At 41.7% G+C, this 17,888-nt stretch overlaps 1 protein-coding gene across 1 annotated transcript; it reads right to left on the bottom strand.

Annotated features, from left to right (window-relative positions):
* Positions 1-545: 545 nt before the first annotated feature.
* Positions 546-17,578, bottom strand: LOC142388412 (uncharacterized). Its single transcript, XM_075473606.1, has 24 exons — positions 17,473-17,578; positions 17,155-17,225; positions 16,963-17,048; positions 16,718-16,791; positions 16,286-16,374; positions 16,133-16,207; positions 15,904-15,997; positions 15,589-15,748; positions 15,333-15,472; positions 15,113-15,224; positions 14,632-14,749; positions 14,140-14,280; positions 13,029-13,142; positions 8,726-12,898; positions 8,292-8,501; positions 7,987-8,177; positions 7,597-7,734; positions 7,041-7,146; positions 6,543-6,741; positions 4,296-4,432; positions 3,879-4,172; positions 3,508-3,603; positions 3,073-3,390; positions 546-726 (listed from the first exon to the last, which is right to left on the bottom strand). Exons 2-24 carry the CDS (start codon positions 17,188-17,190, stop codon positions 703-705), a joined length of 7,125 nt encoding a protein of 2,374 aa, XP_075329721.1. The 5' UTR covers positions 17,191-17,225; positions 17,473-17,578; the 3' UTR covers positions 546-702.
* Positions 17,579-17,888: the final 310 nt, after the last annotated feature.

The raw sequence follows: 17,888 nt of genomic DNA on the forward strand, positions 1-17,888 counted from the left end.
CAGTGATACATCCTCTGTAGTTAGAATAATGCTTTTATTCTGAAGGTCCAGCATTCACACAGGAAGTGTATTATTTCTGGAAAATTCGCAGGCCTTTTTAATGTTTTATTATTTTTTAAAACATTATCAGGAAGGGAAATTGATACTGAAAGAAAGTGGAGTTCAAATTGCTGCCTTGACAATCGAGTTCGTCTACAACTGACCTCACATTTAAACTCAGCTTTATAAAAGGCTGTAGATATATTAGTTCCATTCAAATTAGAAAGAAAAAAAAGTTTGCAGATTAAAGTTCCTCAAGGTTATCCAAACTCTGATCCTGAGCACCTCAAGTTGTTGTATGTAAACACAAGTAAGGGGTTGAAGACACAGAGGGACTTTTAAGATGTTGTCATTAGGTCAGGCTGGGTACAACCAATCAGGGCAACATTCAAACTGTAGAGGCTGTTGTGGGCTTTACACGTTATCTGAAAAATGTTTCAACAAGGAGGCTTTACCTATAATGACATTTCTTTTTTATTGACAAACATGTAAATATTATACAGAAGAATTAAAGGCAGGAAGAGATTGTAAAAAAAAAAAGAAAAAAAGTCCTAACGGACAACAATAAAAATTAGATCGTCTGTGGGATGAAAAATAAAAATAAACCCACATTTGACCGAATAAAACTGCACATGGTCACAACTCCAAAATGGGAACCGGTCCTCAAACCTTCATCCTCTTCATCATCTGTGGAGGGGAAAAAGAAAGAAGAGAAAGATTAAGCCATGGCTGACAGAAAGCAAATCTCAACAACTTCAGCATTTTTTAATTAAATCCTAAATGCTGCGTTGTTGCTGTGTGCCGTGCTCTTAGAACATGTGTGCACCCAGCTGCTCCATAAGCGTGAAAAACACCTTGAGCTGTTAATAACATGAGAACCACCAACCAGCCTTTAATAAGTGCTTCAAAAAAAGAGAGAGAGAGAGAGAGAGGGTCTTAAAAATTCTAAAGTACTGTTGATACATAGTAACCTTTTTGGACCTCCACCAGGATTTTCCTCTTTTATAGACACGTTCTTCTGAAACAAAGGTTCAAATTCAGCAGAAATCAGCCGTTTCTGTCGTCATTAATTCATCTGCAGTCATTTTCAAATGCACGCTCACAAATCTGTTAGCAGTTTATTGCAGTGTAACACTACATTCCTGAACTGTCACTTTTAAGAGGAATCCAGCTCGAACCCGTTTGATGAGCCATCATTTCTATGGTAACGGTGTAACTGGGGTTGAAGTGATCGAAGTCTTCACCTCGACACTCCCACAAATCTGGTTAGTCTGCATTCAGATTCAGCACACAAACCACAAACTAATACCCAACCAAGCACTAATCCTAATTTGATTTCTTTACAGTTTTTTTTCTAAGTTTCTTCATGCACCCCTCAACAATCTGCCCAACACAGTTCACAGAAACTCTGATATTTTCCTCTCCAGCATCGTCATTGCCAAACTTGGTGCATGTCTCCACTACGCTCCGAGGTGTAGAGTTAGTTTTGTTAGTTAAGTTTTGCCAGATTGCCATATTTTGACCTCACCATCTAATAAAACTCAAAGAACACAGTTCATACAGGAGGACACGAAGAAAGTCCAAACGACTTGCTGTAGCCCGGGTGCTTTACATGGGGCTGTTCTCATTGGACATTTCAAGTTATATCTGCAGACGGCATACCTTGTTTTCAGAATTCTATTAGACATTTGTCACGTCAGACCTCATTAAGCTCATTCACAGCTGGTTCAGTGTACGTACGGCAAGATAAGGAGCGTGTGCTGTCTGGCGACGCAGAATATTGTTAGCGATTGTTGATTTTAAGGTTCATTTAGTTGTTTATAAATGTCTTAATGGTCTTGGGCCTTCTTATCTATCTGATCTGCTTTTAAATTATGAGCCCTTGCGGAACCTGAGGTCCTCTGGTACCGGCCTTTTAGTTGTTCCTAAAGTTTGAACAAAAACTTATGGTGAGACGTTGTTCCACTATTATGGACCTCATTTGTGGAACAGCCTGCCAGAGAACCTCAGGGGTGCAGAGAATGTTGATGTTTTTAAAAAGAGGCTCAAGACCTACCTTTTTAGTTTAGCATACAGCTGAATTTTATTATTATACACATATATATATATATGTTTGTTTTGGTTTACTTTTATCAATTCATCCATTATTTTAAATATTTATTTTTTAATTATATACTTATTTATCCAGTGTTTTTCCTCATGGGGATCTTGCACACTGGGGACTATGCCTGCTCGGTCTGTGGGGTCATTGCTGTGGGGATCGCCCTGGTTCGGGGTGGCTGGGGATCCTGCACCGCAGCTCTGGCTGTGGTGTGGATGCCGGCCTGCCCTGATCTGGGCGGTTCCCCGTGCTGGCGGCCTGTGTGGTCATTGGTGGGCTGGCTCCCGGTGTGGACAGATGCCCAAGATATCGTTTCCTCACTTCAGCGTCAAGCCAGATTTTAATGTTGATTGTTGTTGCTCATGTTGGGGGTTGTGATGTTGTGTGCGAGTTTAAGCATGAATTGATTTGATTATTGATTTTATTATGTAAAGCACTTTGTGCTGCTTTTTAGTATGAAAAGTGCTATATAAATAAAGTTTTATTTGATTTGATTGTAGCCAACCTATGGCAGCTCCCATAGGTCCAAAATAGATGTCAATCAAAAGCTAAGAGGGCGGGCTGCATTTCAAAATTAAAATAATTAAGAATTTTTACATTTAAACTGGATATATAGAAAAATAATACAACAAAAGATGAGGCAGAGTTGCTGATTAATTGAAAACGAAGCAACAATCTGCAAGAGCGTATTGGGAAAAAAAGAAGACCGTTTTTTTCCCCCTGAAAATAAATTGATTACCAGCAGGAGTGTAGCCCCCAATGTTTCTGTTTTGAATGTCACTAGTACGGATTGCACCTGCTGTGGTAACCGTATAGTGAAATGCCTTGAGTCAATCGAATTAAAAGAATTTCCACTTGTACGTTGCATGCGCACGAGCTATTAAAGCGCTTGCAATGGGAAGCCATCAGCGGCTTTGTCAGCGCTTGCTTACCTTACGAGCGCTGGCTGTCAGTCCAGGAGACTTTGCAGACCTGCTGTTGGCTTGAGGAGATTTCCGCTGTCCTTTAGCCGCCACCTTGGGCGACTTAAAGTTGACATCTCTGCCCACTCGTCCCACTCCGGCTCGAGAATTCAGTGAAGGCGTGTTCTCCTGGCCTTTGCGCGCACTTGTCTGAGCGGGCGACTTCTTAGAATTTTTGCCTGGAGATTTCCTTGAGGAGCTGCGCAGCTTGTTGAGGCCTTTCTTTAAGTAGTTGTTGCTCTTCGGGGTGTTGTCGATCGTGAACATCATAGACTCCCTCCTTCCAGCCTGAGAATAATGCAAGTGAAACTGTTACTGAACCATTCCAGATTTATCTACAGTTGAGCAGAAAACATGACTTAAAATAATCCAAATTATAGCTGTGCGTGCATTTATTATACTCACAGGACTGAGGATGGGCTGAAGATGAGCATTGGAAGAGCTCACATTCCTGTTTTTGGGAGTGAGTGGGCGAGGGAAGCAGCTGGCCCTCATCTTTTTCTACACATGGAAATAAAGACAAACAGGAAAAATGAATGGTAGTTTTTCTGCACAGTTATTAGTTTAAATTTTCAGTTGTTCACCATATTTTAGGGTTTAGAGGATGCTACTCAAAACATTTTTAAAACACAAAAAACAGAATGAAAACATACTGAACAACTCAGCTGAAATTCATGTTTCTTTATGCGTTTATCTTCTAAACTTTAGTCGGTTTCAAGCTAACAACGAGAGTAACAACGCAACAAATATTTCTTTGCAAGCTTCTGCAAACCAACCTCAGGTGAAAACTGATGTAAAGACAATGTTGATGAGGAGTTCTTTGGGCCTTTTGGGCTCTTCCGCTGAGAGTAGCTGGCAGTTTTTGATGGCAGCTCGCCTGGCATCAAAGACAGACGGTGAGAACGAGTGCCAGCAGCAACGCCGGCCTGACCCAGCATGAGGGAGTGCCGATGGTTGATAAGAGAGTCTTGCAGTTGACCCGGCATCATGGATGCCCGTCGGATTGTGTCGGACGGGTCACCATTACGGAGCTCTTCGTCTGTGAAAATGACTGTTCCACTACGGCAGGTCTGCAGGAAGAGAGCGAGGGATTTCATAAAAAACATTCAACATAATGAAATTTCTAGGTATGGCTTTAGTTTGCTTGTCAAGCTGTACAGCCGTTGTGCTCAAAGTTCCTCTGAACCTCTCACCTCAGACTCCACAGGGTAGCTGCTCTTTAGATGAGGAAGGCAGGCCTTGTTCCTCGCCTGGAGCTCTGCTATCCTCTGCCAGTCTTCGGGTCCGCCGTCAGGTTCGTTCTCTGCTCCCACACAAAAGGTGCTTGCGGCTGGAGGCAAATGGATTCACCTTAGTACAGATTCCCCTTAGTGCCCCTTAGTGATTTAACTCATCAGTTGAGAGACCCCAGTGATACATCACATTTTGTGTCTTGAAACAATTTCTCACTGTACACAATAAAGATGCTGGCTACACTACTTTTGAAACATGTGTAACTGCAGCACTTGTGCAGCACGATTACACATGTCCACAAAGTCACTGTCACCGTTAGTGGAGACTCACAGACTATAATATGAGCTAAAGGCTTCACAGATCCAGAAGAGTGCCTGTGAAGCAGCATTTTGGGTTTGCAGTCCTATAAAGTGTAATAGATGGACCAGTATTGCCCCAAACTTGCAAACAGATCTACCCCAAGTGGCATAGATTGTCTCCAAGTCTGACCAATCAGCTGCATAACTGCCCATCATTATCACGGTCTTCTAAGAGCTGGGGCAGCAGACTGAAGGTGAAGGACGCCAACAGACTGAACAAACTCATCCGCAAAGCCAGCCACGTTGTCGGAGAGGAGCTGGACTCTGTGACAGCAGTGTCAGATGGAAGGATGCTGTCCAGGATCAAATCCATGCTGGACAATCCTGCACATCCTCTTCATAATGTGTTGGTCAGCCACAGAAGCACCTTCAGTCAGAGACTGATTGCACCACGCTGCACCACAGAGCGCCACCGGAAGTCATTCCTGCCTGTGGCCATCAAACTGTATAATTCCAGTCTCTGACATCACTTCACCATGTGCAATAACCCGGTCATAACAATAATAATTAGCTACTGAGTAGCATTGTAAATACTGTTTATTGTTTATTCTATTTTTGTACATATTGATATTTTTATTCTTATTTTATTTTATTCCCTATCTTATTCTTATTAATCTTTATTTTCCTGTAAATAAGAGCACTGCAACACAAGAATTTCCCGCAAGGGATTAATAAAGTTATTCTGATTCTGATTGTGCAAACTTGAACTCTGAAATGTCTTCCATGTAATCAAAGCACACCAAATGCAGTTGTTGGCTGCAAGAGAAAACTGTCTCCATGCAGTCTTGGAGAGGATTACCCCCCACTTTTCACAGCAATCAGCAACAGGAGAATCCCTCGATGTAAAGTACAGCTGTAAGAGCTGTAAAAGTAGCCATCTGTTAGATTCTCTCATACTCTGTTTGCTGTCAGACACGAGAACAAGTCTGGAATAGTAACTAAAGAGCGGCCTATTATAACCACATGTTGACCAGCTTTAATTTGTATCACCAGCATGGGTGTGGGGCCACAACACAACAGTTATAGCATCCTATACAGGCAGCTGACGGTGGCTTTTAGCTAATATTTATTTCACGCAGAACACTTTGGTTAATCTGATGAGTTAATTTGTGACTGATGGACAGAGGTTACCCCCCCCCACCCCACAACGGACAAAATTGTCATTAAAGGCGGGGTAGGGGATCTTTTTCTGGAACATTTTTTTACATATTGCTTGAAATACTCTTCACACCCCCATTGCAACCAATTAATTAAAAGTTTTGACACAAATATGAAAAGTTTTAGTGGCCTCTAGAACGTACAATCTGGGAAAAACAGTATCCAATCATTGTGAACGGACCGTTCACAATGATTGGATATTGATACCGTCTATCAAACTGCAATCTGCTCCTCCCTCCCCCTCCTTCCCCCTGTGCGCGTACCCTGCTCCGTGAATGAATTACACGTTCAGAAGCTTGGCAGGAAGCTAAACTAGAGCCAGCTTGGCTAGCACCTAGCATTATTAAACGTATAGTTAGCATATACTAAATACGGCAACGATCGATGCTTGCTGTCAGAACAGCGCTCGTGCACCTTCGTGCTCGTTCATGTACTCTAGAGGCGTGCCTTCGGGGGGAAAGTGAAGAAAAGTGTTGGGACTTTTTACCTGTAAATTTTAAAATGCAGCTTCGCTGGACTCAAAATCCAGGATCTCCTACCCTACCTTTAAACTGGATTAATCTAATCTTTTAGCGATTTTCTTTTTAAAGAATTCTAATCATTAATGTATACGGGTCCAAGTTGTCAAATTTAAACCCTCACTAAAACATATAATTTAATTTGTTGTTATACAGTAATACAGGTACTTACATTGTGAATTAATTGTGCTCCGTCTGTACCCTGGAAGACCAACGAGCTGGTCGCTGGCAGCGCTGGTCTTACCGACAGGTGTGTCAAACAGCTGCATAGACACGGGTCGTGCAGAGAGAGCACTGGATAGGTTTGGTTGGGAGCGAGCTGAAACCAGACTGTAGAAAGTCTCATCACCTTCATTGCTGCCTGGCGTTTTCTACAGATCAGAATTCATGAAAGTTATTTACAATTACAGTAACATCCCAGCAGGAAGTGACAAGGATGTTTTGAAAGGGCAGAGTAAAACATTAGGCTCAGGCATTTATCTTCTCGTTTGTATTGGGTGCAATATTAGAATGCTGATGGAGTGTACTCCAAGCGGTGAAGCTAACAGCCAGAGACATGGGAGCTAAACACTATAAATGTTGAAGACAAGTATTATTATAAAATGTATCAAATTGCTAAAAGAAAGAACAAAAATGCACAAAAACAGAGTTTCAAATGAGTTTCGTCCACCTTGGTCAGGGTGATGTTTATAACCTGTGTGGTTCTACGTCGTTTGACAGATGAAGTTGGATATTTTTGGGCGGAGTCCAGCTCCGTGTCATATTCTGTGCTGGGCCTAGTTGATAAAGAAAGAGAAGAAAGAGAAGAAAACAAAGATTTCGATAAAAGAGTATAGAAAAAAAAGAGTATAGAAACAAAATCTGTTTGTGTTGATTACATATGGAAAAAAAAAAAAAAAAAAAAAAAAAAAAAAAAAAAAAAAAAGTAAAATTTGTAGTGAATTTGGTTAATTTCCTGCACAACCACCAGCAACAGAGAAAGTCAGTAGTGAGGAAGAATTCACAGCTGCTGTTATTCAAATTGAAACCATCTATATCAGTGGATGTAGGCAGGATAGTTTACAGCACAGAGTCCATTTATTATTCTGTTGTAGATGTGCACATGGACAAATGCAGGCTACACAGAACTGCAGTTGTTCCTCCAGTGCCTGTCACTTTGTCTAACTTTGTCAAACAGACCTAAAATAGAAGCAAAACTCACTGACCGTCAAAACAATACTACATACCTTTTGGTCTGCCTAGTGCTAATAGGTGTAAAGTACAAGGTTTCCAGTGACTCAGCCTGTAGGCCTCGGCGTTTAGCTGCCAAACGTTCTGAACTGCGAACAAGTGGCGTGCTCGATTCACCAGGCGCCAACAGCTTCCTGCGAAGGTAAACAACAGAACATTGCTTAAGGTTATCACCACCGTTTCCATTATGCTTCAGAAACAGAGAACATGACAGTCACACAAGTGCTCAACCAGCTGCGTGTAGGAGCAAGGTACAGCACCTTTATTTTTCTTTTTACATCTGTTGGTCATCTATCTGAGCCACTCTTTAAACATGTACACCCAAGAGAGACTGATAATCCAGCCCTTCGCTCAGCACATCTCCAGGACCATAACCCTTACTCTACCTTGTCGTGTTCAGAGAGTCTTCCAGGGAGCTCTGGTCCAGGCTGTCAGAGCTCACGGACCTCTTCGCCTGCACCCTTGTGCAAACGCCCGAGAGTGTGTTGGGAACCTCTAAGTAGCAGGACTCTGCCGAACTTCCTCCATTGCCATGAATCTTATTCTGTGCACGCAGGGTTTGGTCCGCATAGGTCAGCTAAAGATTAAGACAAAGTGATACAGATCAGGGTGAAATGCATCAAAAAATTAACTGAAGAGACAATGTTTCAGCTTGCGTTTCCACTTTCTGTTCAACAAATACAATACCAACCTGTGCTTCCAAACTGGCCACCATGCTCAAAAGCTTCTTCTCATTGGTTTGGGCCTTTTCCAAATCAAGTTGAAGAAGCTTTTTCTCCATGGTAACAGTCTTTACTTCCTGGTCTTTAGCCTCTAAGGAATGTTTGAGCTCCATCGTCTCTTCTTGGCTTTTCTGGAGCAGCTGCTTCTTGCCGTTGTAATGGCTCACAGCTTTCTCCATCTGCGGCATTGTGATGACAAAACAGACATCTCAGTGTGCATATCTCACTCTAAACTACTCATTTGACCCCAAGCCAACCAAGAATGCACATGACACGATTAAAATAAAACGAGTTAATGTTACTGTCTGTCTGAAATTAGCAGAAAGGAAAATCTACCATATATAAAGATGATGCTTAGTTAAATTTCAATAGGTTTGTAGGGGCCGTTTGCAGTCGCACCAACCTGAGCCTTGTAGTGTTCTGCAGCCTCTGATTTAGCTGCGAGCTGTTCCTGCAGGCCTCTCTTTCTCAGCTCAATTTCCTCTGCCTTGTCTCTCTCCATCAACAGTTTCTCCTTCTCCTTTTTTAGCATTTCGAGCTCCTGTTGCAGCACAGATTCCAGTTTATGAGAGGCCATGTTCTCTCTCTCCATGGCCTGATTGGCTTGAGCAAGTCTCTCCTTCTCAAGGACTACAGCTTGGACTTGTTTCTCCAGGGCTTTTTGATCCTTTTCCGACCTGAATATCCTGGCCACGAGTACTCCTTTTTCCTGAATGAGAACTTCCTTCTCCTTTAATGTGGCAACCTGCAACTCCTGCACAGCCTCTGTCAGTTTGAGGTTTGCAGCTTGTGTTTCTTCGTGTTGGTTCATCTCTGCACTGATTGACAGAAGCTGCTGCTGGAGGAGGTTCATCTGCTGAGCAGACTCCTGTTGAGTTTCAAGCAACATCTGCTCTTTAGCAACAAGCCTTTGAGAAATGGCCTCCATCTCATCTTTTAGTTTCTGAATCTCACACTGAAGGCCATCCGTCTGTTTGAGGCTTTTATCTTTCATCTCAGCCAGGATTTTCTCACTTGCCTCAGCTTCCCCTTTTGCTTTTTGTGCAAGGTTAGCTTGGGCAGCCACCTCTTCTCTAAGCATGTTCAGATTTTGGTCTTTATCAGCGATGATCATCTGGACGTCTGACAACTGTGTCTGAAGGCTCTGAAGCTTCTTTTCAGCTTCGAGGAGGAGCTTTTCTTTCTCAGTCTGACATTCTTTTAGGTTTTGAATGTCTTCTTCACGTGAGGAAACCTGTTCCTGCAAAGTTTCCAACTGTTGGACTTTTTCTTGCAGGCTTTGGACTGCCTGCCTCTGTTGAGCATTTTCTTGCTGCTGCTGAGATAACAGAGCTTCCTTGGACTCTACATCTTCCTCACCCTTCCTCAGTGAGGTGCCAAGAGTCTCCACCTGTTTATTCAAACTTTGAATCTCTTGATTTAACAAATCCACCTTTTCTGAACTCTCAGTCTCCAGCAGGACCATCTGTTCTTGTTTGACTTGGATCTCGCTTTTCATCCTCCTCACCTCTTGATCAGAAGCAGACAGCTGTTGTTGCAGAAGCTCCTTCTGATGAGCACTGTCCTTCTCCTGCATGTGAAGCATTACCATCTGAGTCTGAACCTTCTTTTCTGCCTCTTTGAGAGAGCTTCCCAGATCACCTAGCTGGACTTTTAGACTGCTGATCTCTTGCTGTAGCATATCAGAATGTATGGAGCCCTCCTCTTTTAAGGTGACAAGCTGCTCCCCTTTAATTTTGATCTCTTCCTTTAACCTTTTCATCTCATCTTCAGAGGTTGTCATTGTGTTTCTGAATGCATCCTTTTCCTGACAAATCTCACTTTCCTTCTGAGCCAGTAGGTTTTCTTTAGCCTGCACCTGCTCTGTTGCAGTTTGAAGCGACTCACTCAAACATTGTACTTTGTCCCTGAGAGTTTGGATCTCATTCTGCAGTACTTCTGATTCTTTGCAGCTCTCAGTTTTTAATACATTTACTTCAGCCTCTTTAGCTTGAACGTCCCGCTTCAGCTGATTCACCTCCTTCTCAAAAACTGCACTGTGCTTTCTCAGTTCCTCGATCTGCAAAGTGCTCTCTTGTTCCTGCTTTATCATCAGATCTTCTTTGGCTTTGACCTGGTCCTTGGCAATTTCAAGAGAATTAGTATTGCTTTTAATTTGCCCGTTCAAAGCTTCAATCTCCTGCTGCAGCACTTCAGAGTGTGCAGAGGCCTCGGTTTGCTGCTGAACAAACCTCTCCTCTTTAGCATTAATTTCCTCATTTAGCCTCTTCACTTCATCTTGCGATGCTACCATCTGCATCTGCAGTGCCTCCACATGACGGGTGCTCTGCAGTTCCTGCTCTGCCAACAGATTTTCCTTGGTTTGCAGATTCTCCTCAGATGCCCTCAGTGAGGCACCGAGACACTCGACTTGTTTCTTTAAATCTTGGATATCTTGGTGTAGAATTTCTGCCTGCTCTGAACTTTGAATTCTCAACAAGCTCATCTGTTCCTCTTTAGTCTGGATCTCCTCTTTCAGGTTCTTTACCTCCTCTTCAGAGGCAGACAGCTCTTGTTGCACAAGCTCTATTTTGTGAGCACCGTCATGCTCCTGCTGATTTAGCATGACAACCTGATTCTGAACTTTCTCTTCTGCCTTTTTAAGAGAGTCACCCATATCATTTAGCTGGAATTTTAGACTGCTGATCTCTTGCTGTAGCAGGTCAGAACATTTGGATCCCTCTTCATTCAGGGTGACTAGTTGTTCCCCTTTCATTTGGACCTCTTCCCTTAGCTTTGTTATCTCCTCTTCAGATGTTGTCATTAAGTTTTGAAATGCATCCTTTTCTCGAGAAAGCTCCATTTCCTTCTGAGCAAGCAGGTTTTCTTTAGCTTGAACATGCTCTGTTGCTGCCTGAAGTGATTCATTTAAACATTTTACTTGGTCCCTCAGACTTTGGATTTCACTCTGTAGGACTTCTGACTCTTTGCAGCTTTCAGACTTTAACCCATCTACTTCCTCCTCTTTAGTTTTGATTTCTTGCTTCAGACAATTCACCTTGTCCTCAAGAAGTGCACTGTGCTTTCTCAGTTCCTCGATCTGCAAAGTGCTCTCTTGTTCCTGCTTTATCATCAGATCTTCTTTGGCTTTGACCTGGTCCTTGGCAATTTCAAGAGAATTAGTATTGCTTTTAATTTGCCCGTTCAAAGCTTCAATCTCCTGCTGCAGCACTTCAGAGTGTGCAGAGGCCTCGGTTTGCTGCTGAACAAACCTCTCCTCTTTAGCATTAATTTCCTCGTTTAGCCTCTTCACTTCATCTTGCGATGCTACCATCTGCATCTGCAGTGCCTCCACATGACGGGTGCTCTGCAGTTCCTGCTCTGCCAACAGATTTTCCTTGGTTTGCAGATTCTCCTCAGAGGCCCTCAGTGAGGCACCGAGACACTCGACTTGTTTCTTTAAATCTTGGATCTCTTTGTGTAGAATTTCTGCCTGCTCTGAACTTTGAATTCTCAACAAGCTCATCTGTTCCTCTTTAGTCTGGATCTCCTCTTTCAGGTTCTTTACCTCCTCTTCAGAGGCAGACAGCTGTTGTTGCACAAGCTCCGTTTTGTGAGCACTGTCATGCTCCTGCTTTGTGAGCATAGCCTGCTGACTCAAAACTTGTTCCTCAGATCTTTTTAAAGAGTCATTCAGACTTTCAAGTTGGCCTTTTAGGCTGTTAATCTCTTGCTGAAGAGCTTCACGCTGTTGAGCGCTGGCATTCTTCAGCATCATCAGCTGCTCATTTTTGTCCAGCATCTCCGTTTTAAGCTTGTGTACCTCTTCTTCAGAGCTTAAAATCTTTTCTTGAAGTAAATTCCTTTGTTGGACATTTTCCTGTTGGGTTTCAGCCAGTAGGTCTTGCTTAAGTTGAATTTCCTGCTCAGCCTGCTTCAGAGATGAATTCAGGTCTTCCATGTTGACTGTTAAGGTCTGGATTTTATCGTGAAGAATTTCTTTTTCATCAGTCTTCTCTCGTAGTAATTGAGCAAGTGCCTCTTCTTTGGCTTGAATTTCATGTTTTGCTTTTTCAGCTAAATCGGTGAGAGTACCAACTTCTTCTTTGAGGCCGTTAACTTCTTGTTCTTTATCAGCTAACTGAGAAGTAGCAGCAGATAGCTTTGTCTCGAGATCCTTTGCCTTTTCCACCGTCTGATGCAGAAGGCCTTCCTTTTCTTTCTTGTTTTCCTTTAGCGTTTCTATTTCTTGTTCACAGGCAGTGATATTCTGTTGTAATCTGGTCATCTGCTCAGTGTTCTGGTGCTCAACATGCTGAAGTTGAAGCTCCAGTTTCTGAATCTCTTGTTGAAGAGCCACCCTCTGTTCAGTTATATCCTTCTGTAATTTGTCCAAAATTTCATCCTTGGCTCGGATCATTTCCTCAGCTTGGGCCTGCTGTTGCTTCAGGAGCTCTTTGTGTTGCGTTATTTCTTGCTGATACTCGGTCAGCTTCTGAGTTTTGGTTTGTATCTCCTCTTCTGCCCTTTTTAGGGAGCAAACTGTGCTCTCAAGCTCATTCTTTAAACCATTTATTTCAGTCTCCAAATTTTCTCTCTGGACATTTAGGAAGAACAAAAATCCACTTAGTAATCTATCACAGAATTAAACTTTCAGAAAATGCCATTCATTTAAAATTTTCTGAATAAACTTTGATCGCACATTTGTATGGAATTATGCACTTTACCTCCATTATAGGCCCCATGTTTTCTCCTATTTCCTCCTTTGAGGCCCTGCTTATTTCATCCTCTAAACAAGAAATCTTCCCTTGGAGGATCTGAATTTGTTCAGTCAGGAGCTCCTGAGAAAGAAGGAAACAAGGAAAAAAAAAAAAAAAAAAAAAAAAAAAAAAAAAAAAAAAACATGGTACACTGAGCTTTGCCTATAAAAATTCATACAATTGTTGTGCTTAGTTAGAGTAAACAAATAAGAAGTCTTTTAGTGTACACCTTTCATTCCCAATGTCACAAGAGAAGACCAAAGATTAGGGGTGCCAGGGCATCCCCACACATTAGCCGCTTTCGGACAGAGCCGTTCTAAGAACGGTCCTCATCGAATTCCGTTCTGATAACTGTCCTTCCCCAGCGGAACTGTTTCAGTCTGCATTCGCACATGAGTCGGGACCAGGTCGGGACTGATGCGCCGCGCGCAGCCGTCTGCGTCAGTGACGTGTTACTGTTTACCGTTTAGCGCCATATTAAACAACAAAACAAAACAAAACCCGGTAAAAGTAAGGAGAGAAGAAAAAACACCACAAAGAAGCCAATATGGAGAGTGGGGAGGCCACTGTGTTCATGGTCTGCATGATGGTGATATTAATCATGGACGATCACATCAGGCGTCTAATATCGAGGCTGGAAGAGCTCAGAGAGTCAGGAGACGAAGGATCGAGCGCAGGCAATAATTTTTCATTTCATGAAGTAAGAAAGGAGAGCAGAGCGCCGCAGACAAAGGAGACAACTGTAAGTTTAACTTATTAAACACGCGCCGGTTGTGTCTGTGTTGTACGAGTAAACATTTCAGCCGTGATAGCATGACAACGGGCGTAGCTACCGACCACCAAACACCTCCGTCAGATGTGTTCTATAGAACCCTGAAAAGACCCAGCATCGGAGAAGGAGCTAAAATAGTTATAGGAACTAAGGGAGAAAGCCCCGAGTTCCTGTATGTGCGAATGCGGGAGAAAACGGCCCCGTGGATTAAAAGGTTATAAGAACTGCCAAAGGTTCCTACAGTCCGAAAGCGGCTATTGAGGACTGTTTTTGCTGTGACAGAAGAAAGATCGATGATTTATCTACCTTTTGGTTATTTGCTTGGTTGAGGTCAAACTGTAGGTGGGTTGTTTTGCTTCCCCACTCTTCTTCAGCAGATGCTTGAGTTTCCGTCAGTCTGCCAACTTCTGCCTTGAACAAAGTCAACTCTGAACACACTGCTCTTACCTGAGAAAATATTACAAAAATGCCTTCAAAATCTGGATCGAGTTCAAGTTTTAATCTTTATGTAGCTTATGAATGCTAAGATTCTTAAACAGATACCAACATATATGGTCAAAATTATTAAATTTTTTAAATCCACAAATTTGAGTTGCAGGTGTTTTTCTGTTGTTAAGACGGATTGCCGATGAACAAGACTGAAGAAAAACATGATGGATTATACACAATGCAAACGCGATCCATGAGAACAAAAAACAGCATTTAACATTAACAAGAGGAAAAACCAACAAGAAAAACAAAATTTATTTGAAACCGCATAGACTTTATGAGACAGAAAAAAGTTTGCCAATTACTTACCTGAGAGGAGAGAGCACCATTTTCTTCTGCAAGCTCATCCACTTTCCGCTCCATATATGAGGAGTTAGTTTTAAGCTCTTTATTTTGCTGTAACATCTCATTAAGACGCATTTGCAGTCTAAGGGTGAAAATAAGTAAATAATAAATCAGTTAGCTCAGCCCTTTCCCCCCCAAATCACTTCAAATTATTTAAACTATCAATTAAATATTTTATTTTTGAATAAAACTGTAAGGCTTATTATAGATCATTATGTTGCTGTGCTAAAATGAAATGAGATATGTTTGGTGAGGGTCTTTAGAAGCAAATTTACTACAATACGAAACCAGCTCCACCATTGAGCTTTGATAATAAAAGCTGCACACACGTTTGCTGTATCCGGTGGTATAGTTACAGACATGCATCAACAAATAAGACTCAGTTATGGTTTTAAGAAAAATGTTTTAGAAAATCATTTATTTAGCTCCATTTGGGGATACTCACGTGTTGTTCTTGGTCTCAAGCTCACTGATTTGTTCTCTAATGGTCTGCTCCTGATCACCTTGATCTTCTTTCAGCTTATCCAGGCGATACTGCAGCTGATTGATATGAGATTCTGTAAAAAGTTAAGTATTAACGTAAAGTTAAATATTAAGAAAAGACAGCCCATATCATCAGACACAAAGAACTTGCTGAGTTAACTACAGTGTGGTAAATGTAATACCTCTCTGTGCAATGAGTCCAAGTGTGTTGGCCAACTCCCTCTCCAAACCGTCTCTGTATTCTCTCTCCTTGATGACCTGTCTTTGCATTTTCCTCATCTGAAACTTAGGTGTATTCATAATCTCTGCCAAAGGAGACTTGCTGTGGGAATGAAAGCAGATCAGGAAGGTAAATCTCACAGATTTGCAGAACTTGACCATAAAATATGTTACTAAGATTAGATGAATGTTTGCTTGAATTTGAATGCAGACCGATACCTGACTGAGGAAGATGCAACCGTTTCCATATCAACAAACGTGATTCTATTCGTGCGGCGAAAAACAGGAGACTCATCATCTGAGAGCGAGGAGATGGTTGAAACATTGGATGTAGAAGTGGTTGCCGACTGCTCAAAGATTTCACGGGAGACGGGCAAATCTGAGACACAGTTCAAAAGTTTCATGTTAAGTCCAAACCAGGGGACAGAGTGCAACACAGCTGCAATATGTGAGAGAGACACTAATGTCTGTTAATATGGTGAACCATATTTTTTTTGTTTTTTTAAATGGAAAAAGCAGCTCATTTGAACTTACATTTCCTCGCCAAGTAGGCATCAAGTCTGTTGCTCAGATGAACACAGCCCTCGCTCTCCATCACAAAGGTGCAAGTCAGGTTTGCCAGTTCTCGCTAACAGAGTGAGAGCAGACACATGTGCACAGATTTAAACGGTAGTGCAACACAATCAATGTTAAATGAAAAAGAGTTGTGCAGCGGTGGAGAGAATATATTGAGAAGCACGTTAGAAGAGAAGCTTTTGCTTACCTCCACTTCGCATTCCAACGTGTTTAGAGTGCAGCGGTCATTCATCATGTCATGGTACACGAGCAGCAAAAGCACCTGGTGACATTACAAAAACTGGTCAGAGTGGGTCTCCGTGTTTGTCTTCTTATCACAATTTTGTCTTCATTTTTGTACCTTTGAAATTTCCACTGTGAGGTTGTTGCCATCTCTAATGTTGTCCCAAGATACAGAGGTGCCTATGGCTGGACCAAATCTGCAATCCCCTATTGAAATAGAAAAAATAAATAACAATTCTCAAAATTCAGGAAAAAGTGGTACTGAGGATATGTTACCAATATGTTAACAGCAGTGCTGCCATTGACAAAAGGTAGTGTTTGCAGGTTATACAGGTGCAACACCACACCCTACAGTGAATCAGGCTGTGGTCACCTAGTTTTCATCTATACGCTGTCAGTACAGTGAAGAAGTTATTTAAAAGAAGCTCCAGACTTAAGCATAGTGGGCTTATTTAATGCAGTATAGCTGTAAAAAAAATATATATATATATATATATATCACAAAAAAAGAAACAACATTCAAATTTTTAAAAAAAGGAGACAAACTCACTCTCTAAAAACTCTGCAATGAGTCTGAATCGATCGTCAAAGGAGTTACTGAGGGTGGAGCTTTGTTCCTTTCTCCTGATATGACACAAAAGGTGACACAAGAACAAAATTAAGGAAATAGTATTTCTTTTTTTCTTTCTTTTTAAAGAGCCCACCAACAGATGAAGCCATGTTTAAACGTTCACTAGTCATTGTCCTTTACTTGTTTTCACAAAGCAGACATTTCAACACACAGCTCCAACTCACAGCATATAAATCAGTTTCACCAGGATCTCCCCGTCCTGTAAATCATTTATGTTCAGCTCTCTGTCAGACAGTTTGACACTGTTGACCTAAAACAATGGTTGGAGAAAATAAGGGTCATTAGAACCGCACATGAGCTGAGCCTTACAAGAATGTTTACATTATACCGAGTAACTGACATCAGTATTAACTTACCCAGCTAAGAAGAGCTTTAACACCCAAGTTCGTCATCTTGGCTGACCCTTTATCGATAAAGGGACTTCAACCTGGAGGCGAAAAAACAAAGTTCTAGATATATTTGCGAATGCAGCCGACACTGTCAGCATAAATAAAAATAACAGTTTAACCACCAAAGAGCCTTGATGTTAGTCCCTTTTTGCTAAATAGTTGAATTAGTTAAATGCTAAGTTAAGCTAACTACATCTCCTCCATCATTTTCATGCATCATCGCTAAGTAACGTTCCTTCCAAAAGGCAAACGGTAATAAAATATTGTTTCAAAGCAGAGATTTACCTAAAAAAAAGCCAAGGATTCTTTCCGCGTGTAGTGTACCACTGTCTATCGCATTAAGTTATTTAAGCTGACTAACGAAGCTACCGAAAGGAAATAAACAGTCCCTTCATGTGAGACGAGACCAAATTCAAAAAAGGTTGCAGAAGATTGAACCAGCCAATCCACATTCAAGTACTGACGCATGTGAAAACGGAGCAAACTGATTGGCTTAAAGGCCGGAAGTTGTACGTACGTTACGCTCATTACGTACTGGACATGCACCAAAATAAAGCCGCCTGCAAGTGATTGCACAGATAATTATTGCAGTTTTATTTTATTCGAAAATATTCTGGCCCGTACCTGTTTCGACAAGTTTATAGAGTTCAGAAGTTGCCGAGGCAGCTGAATTTCGGTTAGACGCCTAAATGCAATTTAAA

Source organism: Odontesthes bonariensis, chromosome 9 (genome assembly GCF_027942865.1).
Source record: "Odontesthes bonariensis isolate fOdoBon6 chromosome 9, fOdoBon6.hap1, whole genome shotgun sequence".
Lineage (NCBI taxonomy): Eukaryota > Metazoa > Chordata > Actinopteri > Atheriniformes > Atherinopsidae > Odontesthes > Odontesthes bonariensis.

What these genes read in the sequence shown, in the direction of transcription:
- LOC142388412 (XM_075473606.1), bottom strand. Translation starts at nt 17,190, where the DNA reads ATGACGAACTTGGGTGTTAAAGCTCTTCTTAGCTGG. An exon ending in CATTGCAGAGTTTTTAGAGA is followed by an intron (nt 16,375 to 16,717) that starts GTGAGTTTGTCT and finishes CTATTTCAATAG; the next exon opens with GGGATTGCAGATTTGGTCCA. An exon ending in CTTGAGACCAAGAACAACAC is followed by an intron (nt 14,750 to 15,112) that starts GTGAGTATCCCC and finishes TTTCACCCTTAG; the next exon opens with ACTGCAAATGCGTCTTAATG.